At 44.4% G+C, this 22,678-nt stretch overlaps 1 protein-coding gene and 1 long non-coding RNA gene across 4 annotated transcripts; both read right to left on the bottom strand.

Annotated features, from left to right (window-relative positions):
* Positions 1-877: 877 nt before the first annotated feature.
* Positions 878-22,675, bottom strand: LOC132449180 (ATPase family AAA domain-containing protein 5-like). 3 transcript variants are annotated; one of them, XM_060040861.1, is made up of 22 exons: positions 22,258-22,675; positions 21,876-21,940; positions 20,000-21,762; positions 19,794-19,872; positions 19,530-19,697; positions 19,215-19,338; positions 18,722-18,982; positions 18,295-18,443; positions 12,705-12,855; positions 8,833-9,162; positions 8,319-8,415; positions 7,193-7,275; positions 6,823-6,956; positions 6,517-6,700; positions 6,132-6,305; positions 5,690-5,950; positions 5,181-5,245; positions 4,520-4,709; positions 3,993-4,141; positions 2,401-3,275; positions 1,885-2,037; positions 878-1,449 (listed from the first exon to the last, which is right to left on the bottom strand). In XM_060040861.1, exons 2-22 carry the CDS (start codon positions 21,924-21,926, stop codon positions 1,371-1,373), a joined length of 5,520 nt encoding a protein of 1,839 aa, XP_059896844.1. In that variant the 5' UTR covers positions 21,927-21,940; positions 22,258-22,675; the 3' UTR covers positions 878-1,370. The 3 variants fall into 3 exon arrangements, with proteins under 3 accessions (XP_059896844.1, XP_059896863.1, XP_059896855.1); XM_060040880.1 differs by having other exon boundaries at positions 2,401-3,272; XM_060040872.1 differs by having other exon boundaries at positions 3,993-4,138.
* LOC132449223 (uncharacterized) lies at positions 9,181-11,342 on the bottom strand. The gene is made up of 3 exons (XR_009523540.1): positions 10,704-11,342; positions 10,417-10,458; positions 9,181-9,896 (listed from the first exon to the last, which is right to left on the bottom strand). It is a non-coding gene; the product is annotated as an uncharacterized LOC132449223 (long non-coding RNA).
* Positions 22,676-22,678: the final 3 nt, after the last annotated feature.

Here is a 22,678-nt window from a genome sequence, read left to right as displayed (position 1 = left end):
GTAATAGGGGGGGGGGGTTGGACAAGGCATGCCATGTTCTTTCCTCGTCTCATGATAGCTGCTATTAGAAGAAAAAAGCCGAGGGGCTTGCATTACATTCGTTGCATAATCATCCCTCCCTACTTAACACGGGCAGATAGCCTACTCTTTACTCAAATGTATTTTTTATCCCAATGCAACAGCCAAAGCGGATGAAAATACCTAAACATCACAACATTGTGTAGCCTAGTCCTAGCAAGGAAACTGACATTTCGATACTCTCTTCTGCTTCGATTTGCTTAGATATTAAGTTTCTTAATATATCAAGACCAGACATTTACTAATTTAATTTCATCAGTGTGAAGAACTACAATAACACGGTTATGTGCAAGAACAACAAGTCACTTACGATTCGAGATTAAATCGTTTTGTTTACCTTCGACTCTTGCAACAGGAGAAATCGTAGCTTTCTTAAATAGTGGCTGAGCACTGAGCAGCAGCACCGCGGTGTTTGGGTAAACCGCTCTAATTCACCCGTGCAGAAAAAGATTTGGGCCGCACGGGGGGGCCAGAGACATGTCTACAGGGGCAAGGGGCCCGTGTAGAACCCCCATTGGAAATAACCCAACCCCAATTGTGAGCAAAGAATTTTCATAAACTCTTCGGCGGAGATTCACAAAAACAGGACTTTTACCTGTTTTTTTAATGATCTTATTTTAGGAAGTAACAAAAAATTCTGTGCGCAGAAATACGTTCCTTCTCTGCTCCAAGTGTCCATCTCAGGAGCCTCAGCGGGTATTGAGCTGTTAGCATTCCATTGGAGCACTTGTAGGGGGTTGCCACCGGGTTCTTCAAAATGCTTACATCCATCTAGTATGTAGCATGTAGACGTCAAAAGTTATGTTTTTTGGTCAACTTTATTTCAACAACATAATACATTGACATTACTTTTGAAAAGTTTAGATGCGTCACAATCAAACATCCTTTTTTACACTGACTATTTTACAGGTCACAATTTTACTACATTATTTTACAAATTAGCACCAGATCTGTTACTTTGAGTGTGAATTACAATTGTAAAATGTGACTTCAAAAACATACAAACACTAATGTACAACTCTCTCAAACACACATAAATAACCAATGTATACAAGTCCTAAAACCAATTATAGTATAATTTGACTTCACATTGTTATTTATAAGAAGTTTTATTGTTTTTACAGTGAACTTTAACATTTGAGCTTTAATACAAAGTGTACTGTGTGGAAGTGTCTTAACTGGTCTTAACCTGTGGCCTAAAAAAACACTTAAACTTAACTTAACACTTCCTTCACATGTACAGTTGCAGCTGGTGCCAGCTTAAGGAGAACAGAGCTTAAGGGTCCAGGTGTTCAGGGGAAGTCCCCGGCCAGATGCTGCAGGGTGTCCCGGGAGAGACCCAGGTGGATAAGGTCGAGGTAGTGCAGAAACCTAAAGCATAAGAAAAAATAATATGAATCAATGTCTTTCTGAAACCGTGAGCGGGCTGAGATTATATATTTGTGTGCTGTGCTTGTATTTAGGCTCCTTCTGCATCTGTTACACATTAACATACATGCATTTTAAAAAAGCAACACGTTTCCTTTACCTGGGTTTGCTCATCAAACCGCCTTGATTTGCTAAACCTGGGTTCCTTTTAGTCACCACACGGCATCTGAGATAAGCACTATTCCACTTCTTGCACACAGACAAACGTTCTTAACAGCTAAGGTCACGCAAATACATCTTAGTCCACAAATTAATAGTCGATTTTCATTGACACTATCCAGAAGAGAAACTTTGGCTGAGCCAAATGCATATTTCTGAAGACAATAAGTAAGATTGTGTCACGGTCCAGACCCCAGCAGCTTGTTAACTGGAGCTCACCTTCGTTTCACCTTTCCTTGTTCCTTAAGCTGCTCGGCTCTGCAGATGGTGCGTAGGGTGGGGAGGTATTCCAGGGAGAGCTCGGGTCTGCTGCCCAGCGAACTAAACACTCCCCGGGACAGTAGCAACAACTCCATGCACTTCTGGAGCAGCCTGGAACACAGACACAACCAATAGTTTGGTGTAATAGTGCGATCTTAGAAATATTGCCCATTGGATACACATTTTTTATGCTTTGATATAAAAAATATATGAATTATATTTATCGGCGCGTCAAGAAGGCTGCCTCTATTTAGAAAAACATGATGAACTGTCATCGTATTCATTGTCATCACAAGTACAAAAAGTTATCCTGTACGTGAAAGACCTGATCAGATTGAACATGTAAAGATGATAAAAAAAGGATGCATCTCTAATATAGAAAAATGGGTTTGGCCCAAGAGCAATTCTTCTAACAGTAAAACATATACCAAGTAAACGTCATTGATTAGCACAGCAGAGGACACATGGACTCACTTTGGTTGGCAGGGAGGATGAGGAGTGAGGCTGAACCCTCTCTGATGGTCAGCCACTGGGAGGCTGAGCTCCAGCCCCGCCTGCTCCCCGAGCTCTCCTCCTCCCAGGGCCTGGGACTCTCCCTGGGCCTCAGTCAGACCTGCCCGGCACCTCTGGAAGCTCATGGACTCCACGGCGGCCTGGATCTCCATAGCCTGCTCCGCCTCCCTGCTGCCGGGCCCGGGGTCCTCCAGCCTGGCTTCGTCCACCATGCCGTCCTTCACCTGCGCCGGGCGCTGTGCGACGCACGGGCCCCGTCCCCGCCCTCCTCCGACGCCCCCCGTCGGTGAGCAGGCATCCATGAAGGACATGTCGTCCAGGAAATCGGCGATGGCGGCGAGGCCGTGGGAGACGGGCCCGCTGACGGCTCTCTGCTGGGGGGTCAGGGGTTCGTTCCTCCGCCTCTGGGGAGGCTGAAGGGGGTCCAGAGCCCCTGATGCGCAGACCGCCTCCGCCTCGCAGGGCGCAGTGACCGCAGGCGCGGCCAGAGAGAGGAAGTCGTCCTCCGAGTCCGAGTGCAACGGGTCCTTCTTGGCCAGCCTCTTGTGCTTCCTCATCCTCTGCGACACTTTGACCGGACTGCCGTCGTTTAGGGCGTCGACCAGCTGGGCCGGCTTCAGGGCCTTTGAGGGGAGCGTCGGGGCCTCAAAGCGTTGGCGGGCAGAGGTGCCGGACAGGGCCGTTGGCCCCGGTCGGGGTTGGCTTGGTGTCAGCAGGGGCGTCACTGGGAGCTGGGTGACAGGCAGCGGGAGGAGGGTGTGCATGTTTGAGTAGAGCAGGTCCACCCTGCGGCGCCGGCAGTCCGCCACCAGCTCCCAGCAGGCCGCCGGCTCCTTCTGAGGACAAAACACATTTAATAAACATTTCATTTAACACCATAAAGTTCAACTATAGGCGAGGCCCATACCCAAGGAAAATCTGCCAAAAAAACTGAAATCGGTCCTAAATGAGAGTGTGAATAAGGCTCATGGTAACACACACACACACACACACACACACACACACACACACACACACACACACACACACACACACACACACACACACACACACTTCAATAATTTAACTAACAGATAATTTCCAGAACATTCAGACAGAACGAACAAATGTGAAATGCAGCATCTTAAAATGCTGCGCGGCCCTTTTTACTAAAACTGTAACAAACTAAGAAAACCATAATAGAAAGGATTTTCTCAGGTCAAATGTAAAATCCGATACATTTATTTAAATAGATATTAAATGAATAATGTAGTTTTAAATAATGAATGCGTAATAATCATGAAACCGTCAAACTGGGTTTTTCCGTCAGACTATAACTGTACCATCAGTATCTATAATCGTTGCATCCCTAGTCCCGACCATAACCTCATAAAGTTTACTATAATTTGCATACAACTATCCACTTCTCTTATACACAGTGAAATAAAATGTGGAAGTTATTAGTCAATAGACATTTTATATTATTTTCATTCTCTTGCATCGATTACTATCCTGTACTTGCTGCTGTGGCCCATGAACCCGCCTGGGATCAATAAAGTAGTGTCTCAGCTTACTTTGAGCCGGTCCTGGACACTGCCTTGGGGCTGGACGTTCACTAGGCCCAGCATGCTCTCAGCACAGCCCGTGTCCCACAGAGGGAGGTCTGGTGGGCCGCTGCCACCCAAGGAGGACACACACGCTGGCTCCTTGATTCTCAGTTCTGCTTTTGTAGCCGACACAGGAAAGTACACTAAATCAGACAGACAGTTATGAACGTCTTATTGAAGTCATCGACAGCAGATACTGAGTCAGACCTGGATTTCATATTTAGTCCTTGATCGTCGAGATAGTCATGGTATTAAAATGAATGCCGTTTCATTACACAAAAAAAAAACTTGACTCATAACTTTCTTCATGATTAGGGTCAGATTTTTCTTTTTGTTTAAAGCAGTATACAAAAACTCTACTAATAACCTGTACATCCAAGGTCATCCTGACACTACGTTAGCAACAAGTAGACATTTTAACATTTTGGTTTCCAAAATGACCGTGTCAGAACAACCAACCACAGCGCTCCCAGAGAGATCCAGAGATGACTAACCAATGCCATCCAACTGATCTGATTGTTTGGCTCTGTGACGCCTCCCAGTGCTGCAAGTCCAGAACTGCAGCTGCAGCAGGCTCTGTCTGATGTCACAGTTATTGAGGCTGAGTAGGGTGGATACATCCTGGGCGTCTGTCCTCGTGTCCTCCGTCAGGCACAACAGACGTAGGTAGCTGCTCACGTTTACCTGCCAGCAAGCAGACAAAATTTGTGTTTCGCAAAGAATTTTACAACCCATGTTTTGAGTTTCAAAATGATGTGGGCAGGATGGTCTTGTGGTGGTTAGAGTGTTAAGGCCCAAAGCACACGGGATGCAAATTAATATTCTTTAAATGTCGGCGTCCAAAATAGACATTCTGTGTGCTTTGCCCCGTTAACAATTATTTGACTCGATTACAAATTCAAGGCAAATTCAGGCTGTGCACTTTGGCCTTCAAGATGACCAGCTGAAATATTCTTGGTTCGAACCCCAATGGCTGGAAACTGCACAATCCGTATCTGCCCATAATGGCATTCATTATATCTGAATTCCCTGCATGTCATTTCACCCAAGAGTCTAGTAAATTACTAAATGCTATTTGGTTTGGAAGGCACTGTTCCTGCTCTAACAATGGAAGAGAAAAACAGAGTTGTAGCTCTATGCAAATCGATGGCTCACCATAGAAGGCGTTGTGAAGTGAATCTCCTCCAAGTGGCCATCAAAAATGGTGCTGAAGTGGGGATCTAAAAATGTAGAGAGTTAAAAAAAAAAAATATCACAATCTTTCAAATATTAAAGAATATTTTAGGGTTTATTACATTCGACTAAGGGTTTGTATCCCATCAAGATTTTCCATTTTCTTAACCCTACCTAGCCCGAAAGCCAGCAATCAGTGTTGGGACAGCAGCCTAAAACACTGTACTAAAACATCTACTAACCACTGTGGGGACAGCCGCCTAAGATACTGTACTAAAATATATACTAATTACCATGTTCGTTACATAATTTAGGATAACTGGTTAGTAACAGAGTGCCACAAGAACGAAGTTGGAGTCATTGATATTCATTGTAAAGATTTAGTAGCACCGGAAAAATGTTACAGGTCACACCTATAATAATGTACTAAGCCATACACTAACCACTGTGGGGACAGCAACCTAAACCACTGTACTGAACCATCTACTGACCGCTGGTAGTGAGGATGACGGGCCTCTTTGTGGTAGTCATAAACGTCTTGATGGCCGCCAGGAACCCGTGGTCCTCATCGAAGATAACGTCCACCTCCTCGAAGAGGATAAGTGAGGTGGCCGTCTTCTTGTTTTGCTCATCGTGGCTGCTAGAAGACTCCTTACCCCCGCCGCCGGCCCCCCTGGCTGCCAGGGGCGTTTTCAACGGCTCCTTCAACTTACTGGAACCGTCAGCAGGCTTCATGGATTCATCTGGAGCCGCTTTGGAGGACAGAGTAAATGGTAATGTAATCTGGTTCAATTTGGTAGAGCCGTGGCAGTAACACAGCCAGGGGTTTTGGTTCAATGCCTAACGGTGCACTGCTATCATTATTATGGTTTCAGATCAGATATACCGTTTTCTAGCAGCAATGTTCATGCTTAAAGAAGAATTGCATCTCACCAGTACGCTGAGTCGCCTTGTTCGCAACGGGCGCCTCCTTGCTGCCTCTAGGGCGTCCCATTTTAAAGAAGCTGGCCAGGGAAGTAGGGGCCAGGGAACCCCGCTTTGCTCCCCTCGGGGACTGGGGTTGCTTACTGGGGGAGGAGACCACCCTGCGAGGAGAGTTCACCTTCCCTATGAGGACGAGATATCATCTCCATCAGATCCCAAACTTTGATAATATAAATATTTAAAAAGACTAAATGAGACAACTCGAGTATATTCATTTTTAATAATTAGATGAAAACAAAGCCAACATTTCCTGTCTTGGATTAACAGAGAACAACCTATCTTGTCTAATCAACCAGAGTCAACGGTTGCTGGCCTGACCAACTGTGGTTCTTACTGGGGGACGAGCCGGGCCGGGTGTAGCCTGTGGGGCTGCTGATGCTGCTGCTGTAGCTGTTGAAGTAGGTAGGCTTGTGGGCGTTGACCCCCTGGATGTCCACCTGGTGGGACTGAGTGGCCTCCTTTAGCTGGGACAGGATAAGCCTGCCACTCCGCTGGGACGACGAGTTCACCTCAAACACCTACCGGGGGGAGGAGGAGCTCAGACACTTTCAGGGCTGCTTGCAGTGGTGCTAGTATTCCAGTGGTGGAGCAGTGCCACTAGTGGATGCATGTCTGGGAAAACTGCCGTTGCTGAGCTCACCTTGAAGCCCAGCTCCTGGGCGCAGGCGTAGACGGCAGCGGTCTTGCCCACCCCGGTGGGTCCAGTGATCAGCAGAGTGTTGCACAGCATGTCCTCCTGGTCCTGGGAGGGGTCCTCGCCCCCCCAGTCCGAGTCTAGAGGACGCCACAAAAAGGACCGCTGGGTGTTAACTCTGTTATAAATGCCACCAGATGGGAGGGTGTTTAAGTCCTCTTGACAGTATTTTGTAATAGCTTATTTTTAAGTGTATATATTATATTTCCGTGAGTACAACACACAGCAGTACAACAATGTCATACGTGGAGAGCAGTAAAAAAGGAGCAGTAAATGTCAGGTAAAAGTAAAAAACATTAAACTGTGCTTCTCTCACCGTTGCTGATCTCTTCTGGTCTTGAATCCTTTTGCTTTTTCCCCTCCTCACGGTCAGTGCGTAGCTTCCACTCCTTCAGCCAGCTGGAGGACAGACAACAGAAGGCATCACTTCAGTGATGTCAGAGTACTCCTACTAACAGGATACGTTTCAGAACCATGACAGTGGCAACCATGCATTGCGATTGGGGGACTCCCTGACATAGAAGGGTATGTCAGGTAAACACAAATGAGATAGATATATATATATATATATAGATATAGATATATATATATAGATATATATATATATATATATATATATATATATATATATATATATATATATATATATATATATATATATATATATATATATATATATATATATATATATATATATTAGAGCTGTCAATCGATTAAAATATTTAATCGTGATTAATCGCATTAATGTCATAGTTAACTCACGATTAATCGCAAATTATTTTTCTATGCTAAATATCCCTTGATTTTTTTGTCCCATAATTCTTCTCATTTTAATCGGCTTGCCTTGTGCAAATGATTTTCTATTGATAACAACATTGGCATATACTGATCAAAACAGGACGATACAAAAAAATAGCCTATAGTGCAATTAAACGACTGCTTTGAACAAATGTCATTTGAACATAGCAGTCAGGCTACTGCTTCTTTGTTTTGAGCCAAAAAATAAATAAAATGTATTTAATAATTGCGTTAATCGCGTAATAATTTTTTTAACGCCGTTAAATTTGGTTTGCGTTAACGCCGTTAATAACGCGTTTAACTGACAGCTCTAATATATATATATATATATATATATATATATATATATATATATAAAATAATAAAAGGATTAAAGTGTTTTTTTAATGCGAAAAGCTCCAATGCCAGTCTGTGATAAAGCATCTCTAGATTAAAGAAAGACAAGATCTACAGTCAAAAGGGAGATTTCCCTGTACATTTCACCACTGACAATGCTTGTCTGTTGACTGTGCTTCAGTGACACAGTGATACACAGAAGTATAGCTGGAAGTAGGAAGGCTGAGGTAGAGCAGACAGAGAGAGCAGTAAGAGGTAGGGCAGTAGTAGGCAAGAGCAGACAGAGGCAGCGCAATCAATCGACTGACCCATGCAGTTTCCTGACTGAGGCGGTGTTGCCGATGATGTCGCTGGAGTTCTGAGGTTGATACTTCTCAGTCCACAACAACTCCTCCTTCATTCCATCTAGAAATGTTAAAAAAATAAAATAATTAACACACTTAACGCTTAACATTTCTCTGCAAGCACTCTAATTTGTATCAGAACAGGATAATATAATTTATGTGTGCCGAACTTACACTAACGGTGGACTACAGCTATACATTTTATTTTTCAATTTGGGAAAGTGTTCGACATTTTCTGTCCTCTTCATGAATACTGATGTGTCCACAACCAAAAATCATTTATCGTTTTGGGAAAAACAGACAAAATCATGATCAAATAAGTGTGAAACGCTGCAAAGCGTAATGATATTCTGACAAAGGATTGCATTAACGATCATTTCTGGTCAACCGATAAGATTGAGGCCGAGTCAGGCCTTCACGATCAGTATCGTGAAGGCCCATCCCTCAATTTGGAGGAAAGATGGACCATCTCCTTCACCTTCCTTGCCGTCGCTGCCAGCCAGAGGAGAGTCGTCCAGCACGATCACAGAGCCCTCCTGGGAAGGAGCCGGAGTAGAAGCAGTCTCCAATGCAGTTTGTGATTTCAGTTCCTGTTCCGCCTCCTGCAGCTTGCATCTCTGGGCGCGGCCACCCCTGCCACGACCGCCTCTCTTGGGGTGCTCAGGCTTTGGCGTGGGAATGGTGTGCTGCTCTTCTTCCTCTGTGCGGACGGACCTCTGTTTCTTCGCCTGTTTCCCAGAGGTTTCCACTTCAGTCACCCTCTTCCTCTTCCCCCCAAACGGTACTGGTAAATGTCCTGGCATGGTTCCTGAAACGGCACACAAAAACATTTCACTTTTTGTGTTGCATTAATGTTTTTGCTTGCGACCACCACATATGGACCATGTTCTTTAGTCGAGTTTCTAGAATAGAAATAGTATTAAGGTTGTATGATCGTAGTAAAGGACAGAGAAATGGCAGACATATGCAAATATTTTATGCTACATCAAAAAACACATTGCATAACCCTAACACAAGGTGTCTGAATGGTATGCATAATCGTTCCGAAAATCTTCAGTATGGTCTTATTCTCCTTTTGCATGAATTACTTAATCAATGGGAGTGGTAAAGAGTTGATCAGCCTTTGGCCCTGCTGACATGTTATGGAAGCCCAGGTTTCTTCGATAGCAGCCTTCAGCTCATCTCAATTGTTGGGCGTCGTGTCTCATCTTCCTCTTGATAAAACCTATACATTTTCTAGGGGGTTCAGATCAGGCGAGTTTGCTGACCAATCAAGCACAGTAATCCTATGGTCATTAAACCGGGTATTGGTACTTTTGGCAGTGTGGGCAGGGGCCAAGTCCTGTTGGAAAATGAAATCAGCATCTCCATAAAGCTTGCCAGTAGAAGGAAGCACGAAATCCTCTAAAACGTCCTGGCAGACAGCGGCGTTGAATTTGGGCTTGATAAAAAACAGTGGACCAACACCAGAAGATGACATGCCTCCCCAAATCATCTGACTGAAAACGTCACACTGAACTTCAAGCAACTTGGATTCTGTGCCTCTCAATTCTTCCTCCAGACTCTTGTATACTTGATTTCCAAATTAAATGAGCGACAGACCACTGTGCGACAGACCAGTTCTCCTTCCCATGTTATGACATTGTCTCTGGTTCAGGAGTGGCTTGAGAAGGAATGAGACGGTTGTAGTAGCCCATGTCTGTGCGCGGTGGCTCTTGGGGCACTGACTCCGGCCCCAGTCCACTCCTTGTGAAGCTCCCACACATTTTTGAATGGCCTTGGCTTGACAATCCTCTCGGGGCCGCAGTTATCCCTGTTGCTTTTGCACCTTTTTCTACCAGAATGTCTCCTTCCACTCAACTTCCTAAGAAAATGCATGGATAAAGCTCTCTGTGAACAGCCAGCTTCTTTAACGGGGATCTTTTGATCTTTTTGCCTGCTTGTGGAGGGTGTCAATGACTGTCAGTGACTGTCTTCTGCACAACTGTCAAGTCAGCAAGCTTCCCAATGATTGTGATGCCCACTGAATCAGACTGAGAGACCATTGAAAGGCTCAGGAAACCTTTCCAGGTATTTTGAGGTAATTATTGATTAGAGTTTGACACTTTGAGTGTACTTTATTGAACTTTTTCATAATCATATTTTCTGAGATACAGGATTTTGGGTTTTCATGAGTTGTAAGCCACAAACATCAAGATTAATACAAATAAAGGCTTTACAATTTGGGTGTATTTAATCTATATAATATATGAGTTTTACTTTTTAAATGGAATAATTGAAATTAATTAACTCCTCCACAATTTATAGAGATGCGCCTGTATGCATCTCAATAAATATGAGCAAGTAAACATTGGCTTTTAACCGTCAACCGCTATCGAGATTAATGATCAATGCATATTTAACATAGAGGTTGAAATATATATATAAAAAAAAAAAACATAAAAGAACCCTACAACCAGGTTGTCAAGAAGGCTGAATACCACCCGGCAGCCATCACTGACCGAAATGATCAAGAGTATATACAAACGCAAAATTACTAAGGCGATTAGTAAGTCGAGTTTATAGGGAAAGATATGATGCCCCTCAACACGGTGAACGAGGCCGGGTTTAAGGCTTTGGTAAAGAAACTGTACAGCATGACATCCCGCAAATATTTTGGCCAGAATGCTAAAGCTATAGCAGGCTGGAGCGAATAACAGTGTTTTTCGCTACTACCCGAAACATGTGGTCAATTCGCACATGTATACATATTACCGTACATGTTTATGCCAACGACTTTGAGTCATCTACATATTTTTAGATTGGTAGAGGCACATATGTTTTATATTTCTGCACTTTAGTTTGTGTGATTTGTTACTGTAACTGACAGATTAGTAAGATTCATATTTATTTCAATTTTATAAATAGTTAAATAAATAGTTTATAATATCAATTAAATTCATCTAATTTCATGTAGGCCTGGCCTACAACATCAACACGTAGGCCTGGCCTACAACATCAACACGTAGGCCTGGCCTACAGGAAAGAGACATTTATAAGTTTGCTGTATCCAAAGTTGTGTTGGTCATACAAATTATGTATTGCTTGTTTAGTGAGTAACACAGCTTGCCCACTGCATCCGTCCGTCAACGGACGACGCAAGGCGTGTCTGACGGATGGGGGAGTGGTATTTGCCGACGGAGCCAGACGCAGCCACGATTTGATTGGCTGACGGATCCGTCACAGCCTGAAAAGTAACAATTTTCTCAACTTCTGAACGCAAGAGACGGAGCCGACAGAACGGTCGGGATCGCCCCATGCAAAGTCAATGAGATCCGTCCACGGACGGATGCAGTAGGCAAGGGGTGTAATACAGAAGATAAGGAATTGAAAAAGAAAAATTGCAATTAGATTATTTTCACAAATCGTTCAGCCACTATGGATGATCGATGGTAAGGATGACCAGTAAGAACACTGTGGTGAGAAACGCAAAAAGGGTGTACCGCCACCATTTCCTACAACTTGTACAGTGTCCATGGAGACTATGATAAACATACCCGAATGTGATTGGTTAAACTGATTATTTATCCACTGGTGAGAGCCGTAAAGAATATACCTTGGTGCAAATAAAAGTAGGTTTCCTTTTCACAAAACGTCATTCAATTCAACCATTTGTTATTTTATTGTCGTGTGAAAAAAAAAAAAGATGGCAATTCGAATGTGAAGCAGTTCAAGAACAACATTCCATTAATTAATGGGTATTCATTTTATTATAATTTGTATTTATTTGAGAATATTTTTTATTTACTTTTCAGTCAATGGTATATTTTTATAAGTATATTGCAGCAGTATTAACATACCTATTTCTATTTACGAAAGAAAGACCCATAGTTTGTTCAGTAAACCACTGAAATAATAAAAACGTTTTTTTTCATCAACCTAAAATTATCACTTTCTGTTATGTGTTGATCATTCATCTTGATAGTGGTCGATGCTAAAAGCCAATGTTCACTTGCACTGCGGTATGTGAATATACAGTAAACCAGTGTTAAATAATAATAAAAAAAATCCATAGTTTTATGGTTTGTATCTTTTAACCCTGCTGTACACACCAGGATTTTTGTGTACCCCTAATGAACACTATTAAACAGTAGTGGTTTTTTTTTTCATCACATGCATACATGAGACATGTTTTCTATAAAGAAAGAACCAAGAAGAGAACAATTAGCAATAATGTACATCGATGCTGCTCTAGTCTAGTATTTCCACTTCCATTGCATCACATTTTTTACTGTTCCAAGAGTTTTTTTAACGTAAAGCCCTTTGCAACCCTTTTCGAAAGGTGCTTTATGATTGGTATTATATACTGACCCGTGGCAGTGGTCTGCTGGAGGTGATGGTCTCGTCTCTTCAGGAAGTGTGTGAGGAACCTCTGGGCGGGGAAGGAGGGATTGGAGGAGATGATCTCCTCCTTGAGGAGCTGACGGACCTGGTCAGACAGCTCTGGCCTCTGGCCAGTACCCTGAGGGAAGGATGAGGGCCATTAGTTTCAGAAATAGTAATACACACGCAGACAAATTGCATTTTATTATGTTTATCAGAATGATTGCATGTATTCCTGCTTATAGCCCATTTAAAAACAAGATGCATAAAATGTGCTGCAGAAATAAATAAACCGAATTTGCTAATGGACTGCCTTCATTCACCACTATCAAAAAATAGTCAAGGGACCCAGAAAATAATGATACTCCTAAACTATATACATATCTAGATTATTTCAGTGTCAAGTGCAATGTATAATCAATACACAGGCAAAATAGACTCAGAGAAGCCTTCTGAGCTTAATATTTAATACTTTCGCCAATTCAATTGATTGTCGCGCAAGGTTCCTACTGCAGTTTGTCACATCTCACGCACCTCTGAATTCTCAGAGGAGAGTGCGAGTTGCGCATTACGGCCACGGAGACTAGTGATGCACCGATACAACTACTCAGACCAAATACTGTGCTCATGTACTCTTCAAACTTCTCAGATACGAGGCTTCCGGGTTAGACGATGTAGTGAGCAGACGCGCAAGGAGTGGCTCCAGACTAATTAACATTATTTACCTTCAATACGGCCCCGTTTCACTTTTTGCCCCACAACAAGCTGCTGAATGCACATTAGAAATCTAATAAGTAAGAAATGCCATCAAAACGTTGCAAACAACAGCTATTCAGGATAACATAATTTATGCTAATTTGCAACCGGCACAGCTAGCCAGCATGGTCACGAGCGCAGGCTCTGCTCCCAGGGCTCCAGAGTGCGCCTAACTTGGGCGCACATGCGCCTAGAATTCGGGGTAGTGCGACCAAATATTTTATTTGGGCGCACCGGTGCGACTGAAAATGTATCTGGTATAATTTTTTTTTTTTACAGAGCAGTCTATTCATAATATTGTAATGACCATGGAAGAGGCAGTGAATGAAGTATTGATTAGACAGCGATTTATTAGATACCTAATAAACCATTGGAACACGCAAGACCGGTAACAATAGCAACGCCGGTAAACAAACCCGCGAAGCCCAATCCAGGGGCCTGTACTACGAAGCTCGATTAGAGGGTTAGCGAGGTATGTTGAGCTGAAAGCCTGGGTTAGCTGTACCATGAAAGTCGATCTCTTTAAGCGTCGCTGTATCACCATGGTGACTTACGCTCGCAACCAAACCTGGTCGGGAGCAGCTTTTCAGCGAGTCTACCCGGAGATCGGCTACTTATATCGGCGTGCGCAGCTTCCTAGCCCCTCCTCCGATAATTTCGTCACCATTTGTGGGTGTTCCCATGGACCTCGGCGCACTTATCGTACAGGCGTCTCTCCGGAGACAGAGGTTTTTTCGGGACAGAACCGATCCCTTGGCATTGTCTGACGATATTCTTTATGAGAGATACAGATTCTGCATTTATTTAAGGCATTTATTTAATGGTCAAAATATTATTAATCAGTGGCGTAAATATCGACGGTGCAACCGGTGCAGCTGCCCCCCCCCCCGTCCCCCCCGTCAACAACTCAGCGCAAGGCAGGCACGGTCCAACGCCACCCCCCCCCCCCTCCCCCCCCCCCCCTCAACAACTCACAACTTGGGTGCACCATAAATACGTGCTGGTGCACCCAAATTAAAAATTTAGGCGCACCAGTGCACCCAAGGAAAAAGTTAGTCTGGAGCCCTGGCTCCAGACAACACTCAACCTGTTTCCGAAGGTAACAAGCCCGCTCATTTAATAAACTAACCGAAACAGAAACAAGAGTGGGGAATACTTTGAAAACATTCACTTCGGCTGAGGCAACGGTAAAATCCCTGGGAAACAGTTAACAGCTGACTTTCAGATGGAGGCTCTCGGGGAGATATTCACATCACCCCCGACCATCGCCCGTGCGCACCGCACCGGCCACGCTACCGGAACGTGGATCCCCAAAGTTGAGGCCTTTCATCGTGTGCTTCAACCACTTCTATGACAAGTGTAGCCCTGTGCTATATTTTCCTTTAATTTTCTTTAAGTTAAAAGGTGTTAATAAATGTTTAATGATTTTGAATGCATTATGCAGAATGTTTTATTATCCTATGGCCTGTATTTTATTTTCATTTGAGTATGTACGTTTTGGTTGTTTTCTTAATGTCACCTTTGAACCGGAGGGTTAAAAGGTTGGAAGCTCGGCAGCTGAAGAGGGGTGTGAACCAGGAAGAGTACGGACGGCTAGTCCGAGCTCGTGATCCAATTATACCAATTATACCTACATGCGATTGATACTCTGTCTAGAAAATGGACTAGAGGTATACTGTTCCGGTTGTCGGATAGATAACCACCAGATCAGTGATCGTGTATGTGTTGATGTTCTTCGGTTTACTGGAGATGCTGAACCTGCATCCAGACGTGGACGCGGCGAAAGGCTGAGTGCGGTTAAGTGAGATATGTGCCCAAACAAGGATCTTGCCGGTCGTTTGGATAAGACGCCAGCCTAAGGATCTTGCCGGTCGCTTTGGATAAAACGCCAGCGTGGGACAGTCGACACGAGGACCGCGTCTTTCCGCTCGCTTCCACACGCACTCCTCCAAGTGAGGGGAAAGGTACATTGTTTGTTTGTTTGCTCCTGTGAGTGAAGCGGCCGTTCTGTTTTTGGCCTCCACGTACCCAAGCGACGACACAGGCCTGCAACGTGGGGATAAATAGTTCGTGCCGGCATAGGACTGCATTTTGCTTTCAACATTTCCAAAATGCATGTGATTTCATGTGTGAATTGATTTACCTGTTTTCTGGTGTGAATTGATTTACCTGTGGGTCGATGCACTGAATGATTCTTGTTAACGTGTTAATTCAATGAAACCATCTTTCATAGTAACTTATGTGTGTTTTATTGTCATTACCATGCAGTGATTCCTATACATTAGGGGTTTAGTTCTACAAGACACTACAATACAACTAAACATAAAATCGGGTAGATTACCACATATAGCGTGTGGTCAGTTTAGTGTGAACTTGGGAGCGTCCCAATTAACTTTTGGGTTAATTAGAATATCATGTTCATGGCATGGGGGCGCTACACAAGGAAAGAACATTAAGGTGCACAACGAAACAAGAACTGAAACACCGCAGTCTGACAGAGTTTAGAAAGACCTTTTAAGTTTTCGTGTTCGTAATCTGTGCTCCACAGGTCGACACGAGGCTGCTGTGTGACGCCGCTGACGCAACTTCCGGCTAGCCGGCTTGTTTTGTTCGGTTACATGGAAGCTTAGCGTCGATAATGCTAAACACTTTGTGTAGTTGTATTGACGTCAAGCGATATTGTAAATCCTTTTTTTATATCTGCGACCTGTACTGCACACTCTGTATTGTATTTGCTGTTTCCTTGTTGGAGCTGCTTCTGCATCAAACACGTTAAGCATGGACTCCAGTTGTTCTTGCCATTGCTCCGCTTTTCTCGTAGCTAAGATAGCTCTGCTAGAGACGTTTCTGTCAGTTAGAGGAGGAAAGGGAGCAAGCATAAAAAAAAAAATGACTACTCCAGAAAGTATAGAGAAGAGACCCACCAGGCGGAGAGCTGATGCCATCGTTAGCACTAGCTCCGTCAAGGCAGCCCTGTCGGCAGCACCTCTTACGAAGGCGGACAGCAGCCTGCCTCGGGGGAAAAAACGCTAGTCATCGGCGACTCTGTTACACGTAAAGTTTAACTAAACACGCCATCGAAGGCATTTGCCTACCCTGGGCCAGGACTCTAACTTCAAAGCTTATCTTAGGGTGCTGACATGCGGTCAGACCACATGCGGAGTTCGATTAGATGCAGCAAACACTGACACTAGTTTCGACAACATTGTAGTTCAGGTCGGCACCAACGTACTAGGAGACTAACCGAGGTCACAAAAAGAAACATAGTTATGCTGTGTGACTTCGCCAGAAAGATGTGTCGGCATCGATTAATTCTCTCTGGCCCTCTACCTGACAGAGTTTATGATGAGCGTTATAGTAGTAGTAGTAGTAGTAGTAGTGGTGGTCTCTAAACCGCTGGCTGGCATGAGATAGTTCAGAGCTGAGCTTGGCCCTCCCTGTTGGGTCAACCTGGTGTGCTGAAGTGAAGAGGTGGATGTCACAGAACAGTCTCGCCGTGTTTAGATGGCTTGGTCAACCCAGAGTGTATTGGTGTCCTGTTTGACCCTCTACTCTTTTGACATGTTAGATGGAAAAATGCAATTCTGGTTATACTTCTGAGAAATAGTGCAAAAAACAGACCAATGTTATCTGCACTAGATGCAGAGACACTGATTCATGCACACGGAAACGATTTTTGGGTGAAAACACACAAGTCTTTTGCATTTGGGCTCACAGTCCCAACCGATGCCATTTTCGGTGTCCGAAAACGCACTTTTCTGAAACTAGCTCCCAGGATGGATAAGTTTAAAACGGACCTATGCGTTTACGTGTAGATGCCCGAAATGCAAACGCTGACGTCATCTCCCCCTCGCAAGCTGGGCGACGTTAGCGTTGCATTGAATTATTATTTAATTTTTTGGATTTGTATTACTTTTGTAGCTTTAAATACAGCCCCGTGGTAAATGTCATACTAGCTGTTTGTATACAGCGCGCAGGCTGGATAGCCGCTGGCTTGATGCGCTCCACTTTCTTTTGTGGAGGATGAGCGCCTTGAATATGTACTACAGCGTTTCTACAGCTCGACGCATTTTTGCAATGAGTGTCTTTACGGAGATATTCCTGAAACGCATCAAAGGAAAATGGAGGGGGAAAGATTGTTTTTGCCCGTGTGGACAGGGTTGAAATCGTCCACCTGTCAAATTTTGTTTGAATTGGAGCTCAAATATACAACACTTTGACAAATCTCTCGGCAGACTTATAGACAAGTTGTACTGAGAACTTTCGCAACCAACCGTTTGGATTTTATTCCTACAATTATTGTTTATTATTATTTATTAACTGACATGTCCTCCTGCACTTTATTGCTTTGTTTGTTTGCATTTCTATTCTGTACGCATTACATTTACATTGTATTATATACATTGTATTGTACTTTTTCATTCTCAGAATAAAAACATGCTAAAAACCCTTCGCTGATACATTCACCCGATACCATTTTATGCTATGTAACGTAACATTGTAGAGCCCAACCCAATACGTTTTTTTGAACATGGTAATTTGTTGGGGAAGGTTGGGCTTCCCAAATACAACGTCGCTCATTATAACTCTCATACACAACAATGGTAATAAAGAATTATCACAAAGTTGCTGTGGGTCATAACCATGGCAATAACCCCCCCCCCCCCCCCCTCTTCCCTAGAGGGGGGAGTGTTGTTGGTATTATTAATCCCTCATATCGGTACTTGGTATGGGCGAGTACCGAAATGCAAGTACTTGTGCTTGAACTTGGTCTGAGCAAACAGAGAAACCTAACTGGGACTATGAATGAAAGTCAACCTACCCTATCACATAAGGTTCTTGGGGCCGATGCAGTTGTAAGCTGTAGGGGTCCTTCATGCGATGGGATGGGGCTGGACGGCCGACGCCAGCTGTCCTTCACAGAGTGCAGGAAGGAGGACGCAGGCCAAGGTAAAGTCGATAGAGGACAATCTGTATAAACACACAACATACAGTCATGCATAAAGTTGGCTAGTGTATTAAACAACTACATTGAGCTAATTGCTATACTATTTTCACCTTCCTTAGTGACATCTTACTTATTCCCCTCCAATGAATGTAAGCGCTACCGATATAGATGAAGCTAGATATCGATACGTCTATAGGTTGACAACGACGCAAGCTTTACTGAACAAGCCAATTCTTTTTTTTAAGAGGCAGGTGGGGTCAGCGAGGAGTTCAGGAGCCCTGGTGAGAAGGAGAGGCCGTACCCTGAGGAGTCTGCAGCACGTGCACCACAGGATGGAAGGAGGAGCAGGAGAGGGCGTAGGCCTCCATGGTCGCCTCTGTCTTGACAATCAGCTTCTTGAAGGAGTCCGGCAGGCCGCTCTTGAGGAACTGGCGACGGGCGCGGCACGCCTCGTCGTCCAGGGAGTTCTCCGATCCCTCGCGGCTGCCCTCGTCAAATATGGACCCAACTGCGGACGTCCTTCCCGACTTCCTGTCCTGGAAAAGAGGGGCCACTTTGGAGTCTGAAAGAAAAAAAAGAAGTCACGTTCCATTCACTCCATTGGTGCCATTTATAATGTTAAACGGCACTGTCCACTTTTTTTTTTTTATCCGTCAAGACCTACATTTATGGATTTATGATGTTGAAACTTCCTCCCACTTGAACAAGTGCAAGTTCCATTGTGGACCGTCTAATTCCAGTTGTGGTCTGATTATGTTGGCTATGGGTCGGTCAACAAACAAGAAGAGACAAACCTTGAGCTGTAGCTTTCCCCAGAACATCATTCAGGCTGCGTAGCCTTTGTTTGGACTTTTTCTTGGGTGGCCTGTCAGAAACACTTTGAGTCGCCTGGGCATCCTCGATGTATACGAGTGAATCCTAACAAAACACACACCTTCAATTATCCAAACAGCTCAATCACGCACGCAAAATAATACAAAATCAAAGCACTGTATGAAAGTGTAGTGTGGAGATGGAATGGTGACACAAAACACATCTGTATTAACAATAAGAAATAAACATCTGCATTTTACACTGAACCATCGCCCGGCGATGCAGATAGACGGTACCTCATCTTCAACATAGACCTTGCTGCTGATGGCCTGAGACCTGGAGGAGCGCCGTACAGAGGTATTTTCCTCAGCCAGCATTGCCGTCTTCTTGCTCTGCCGCTTGATTACCTTGGCCCTCTCCACCAACCTCTTGGCCCGCGTCTTCTTCTTGGATGCAACTGGTGTCTAGACGAGATGAATGCAATCATGGTCTGTTAGCTTGCTTGGGAATGTGTTTATGATATGGTGTTACGACATGAATGTATGAAAATATAACCCAACCTTAGATGCAAGAGGACTGTTTATTTCCAAATCAGTCTGACCCTTTGATGAGATCCTTTGAATTTTGGTAAATTTGATCCTAATAATGCAAAAGAACCATATATACATTTTACATTTACAAAAAACATCCGTTACAGCCTGGATGACCATATGAATTCCATATTTTACAATTCCAACAACATGGAATGATTAACAAATAAAAATACCTGATCGGGCTTCCTCTCTTGTCATGTGGACAAATCAAATGTGCCTTATACATGCTCTTGGACCTATGGCGTGACTTCGGTGTGGACATCTGAAGGGGGCCTTCCTGTGGCAGGTCCACCATCTGTCCCTTGATCTTGCGCCTGGAGGACCGGACTTGCGCTTCCCCCTCTGCCTCGGCTGCCTGCCTGGGTAAAGCTTCTCTTTTGGACCTCCTGACTGGCAGCATGGAGGCATCGCAAGCACCAGCAGCTGTGGCGGTGGCTCCAGTCCTTTCGAGTGCAGCTTCAGGTCCCTCCTCGGGTGTGATGAGTGATGAGGGGGTCACCTCCTTCTTCTTCTTCTTAGAGGCCTTTCTATTTCCCTTCGCCGCTGTTTTCTTCTTGGCCAGGGTGTTCTCCTTTACGTCTGCTAGGGCATCTGGAGGGGTATCTGGCGGTTCCACCGTGGCCTCCTCCTCCTCCACCTCCGCCTCTGCAGCCGTCTCAGTGGGCTGCTTCTGCTTGGCCTGGATCTTGCCTGGCTTGGCCCTGTCAGGGCCTGGTCGCTTGAAGGCAGCCATGAACTGCTTACGCTCCGCCTGACTGCATTTAGGTGTGGAGGCGCTCTCCAACACAGCGAGCTCTAGGTCGTCCTCTTGCAGAACCACGTTCGATTTCCGCTTCGGAGGCAAAGTAGTAGGAGGAGGAGGAGGGAAGTGCTCTGTGGGTGCTGGGGGGGACAAACTGATATCAGCTTCTTTCCTTTTGGTGAAGATGGAGGCCAATCTCTTGGCAGATTTCACCGGCTCAATTAAGACAGCGTGCACTTCCGCTTGAAAGGTGAGGGTCCGGGGAGAGATGTTCTGATGACTGGTCTCTATATTTTCCTTTGTGAGGGCAACTTCCAACTGGCCTCCGGTATCCAACTCCTCTACCTCCGACATGGCCTCCCCTTTATCCCCCACTTCCTCTGCTCCGTCCCCCTGGTTCTGACTTTGTAGGAAGTCCTCAAAGGAGACTGTGACAGTACTGTCGTTAAGGCGAGAGTACTCGTCCACGTTGACCTCCATACTCACATCAACCAGGGACTGATCAGCCTCTTTTGCCGCGGGCCCTGCTGGTGTTGCCTTCTCCTCCTTGGTCTTCTTTCTCCTGGGATTCCCAGCAGGATGTCTTTGCGGCTTCGCCTTATCTTTCAGAGGCACTACTGGTGACAGGCCATTTATATCTTTAGACTTAGGCTTAGTCTTTCCAGGTTTCCCACTTTTGAAGCAACCATTGTGACTTCCGACTTTCTGAGTCGGGCCATCGCTTAAAGCGTTAGTTTTGCCTGAGACCTTGTCAACTGTCAAACTCTCAGCACAGGGCTGGTCGAGAAGAGCTCCGATATCACTGCGCAGCATGGAGGGGGAGAGGCAACCACTGACCAGTTCCCCCATTGTCTCACCGCTCTCATCGACTGAACTGTTGACGGCCTCATTTTTCTGGAGCTTCCTGGCAACTTTGCTTTTACGTTTTGTCTGTTTCTGGGAAGGTTTTCCAGGAAGCTGTGTGACTCCCGCTTGCTTCTCTATGGACTGTAGCCTTCGACAGTTCTCCTTGGACTGCTCCAGGGGGCTGCACGTCTCCTTGGACGAAGACGGAGGTTTACGACTGAAGTAGTCCATTATGTTACTCGATCGAGAAGGAGAGCACTGCTTGTCCGCGTTCTTGGGAACAGGGGGGAAGTAGTTTGTGATTGTCTTTGCACCAGGGCTATCACCATCTTTGTGGGGTTTCTTACGCTGCAGACATAGGTTTGGGAGAAAAAATTGTTTTAGAATTCAGGAACAAACGGTCTACGTATGTGAACATCGTTAAGTACGAAAATGATTGATAAATGTTTTTTAAAAGATACCCGAATCTCAAAGTCCTCAATAACAGCCGCCATTGCCACAACACCAGCCATTGTTTTTCGAGTACCTGTAGAGAGATAAAGAGGTTGTTAAATGCGTCAACAAAGAATCACTTGCCGGATTGTCTTAGATGAGATAGGAACTATAGGACTTACTATTAAGTTAGTCGTATTAAAAATGGAACAACTATTGTTGGTAATGATATATTCCTAATTGGCATGATTATATTCGATGTAAACAATATTATTGACTTGACTCTTATGCAACAAGTACATTTACAATATGACAATCCATGGTATTGACAATTCAGTGGGAGTTCCCTGAAGTATCCATAGATAAACAAATCGCAAGAGAAACACAGTTAAAAAACAAAGACGACATTACCCAGTCGGAATGTTGTGGCTTCGTTGCAGTCTCGGTCCCTTTATTTATGTTTCCTTATTTCTAGAAAAAAACGATAATATCGAAGCCCATTGTTTTGCGATATCGGACTTCTAATCCAGTAAGAAAAAGAATCCGAGGAGTTATCGTAGTCATCACAAGCTAGGCGTCGCTCTCAAAGCAGCTGATTTAGTCATTTTACTCTCAACACTTCAATATACAGAACGGTGTAAAGATTATCCGAACAGAACATACCGGCGTAAAATATAAGGTACAAAAGTTAAATTCGTCACATATATATCAAATAATGCCAATAGCTAACATCAAACTGATACTTGCTTGACTACGTTTATTATTTCGCGCCGGACTAGTCTGACTGGCCAGGCACAAACCGCGCCAAATACACGTAACCTTTGACTCTTAA

Source organism: Gadus macrocephalus, chromosome 2 (assembly GCF_031168955.1).
Source record: "Gadus macrocephalus chromosome 2, ASM3116895v1".
Lineage (NCBI taxonomy): Eukaryota > Metazoa > Chordata > Actinopteri > Gadiformes > Gadidae > Gadus > Gadus macrocephalus.
This window is presented reverse-complemented; position numbering and strand designations above follow the sequence as displayed.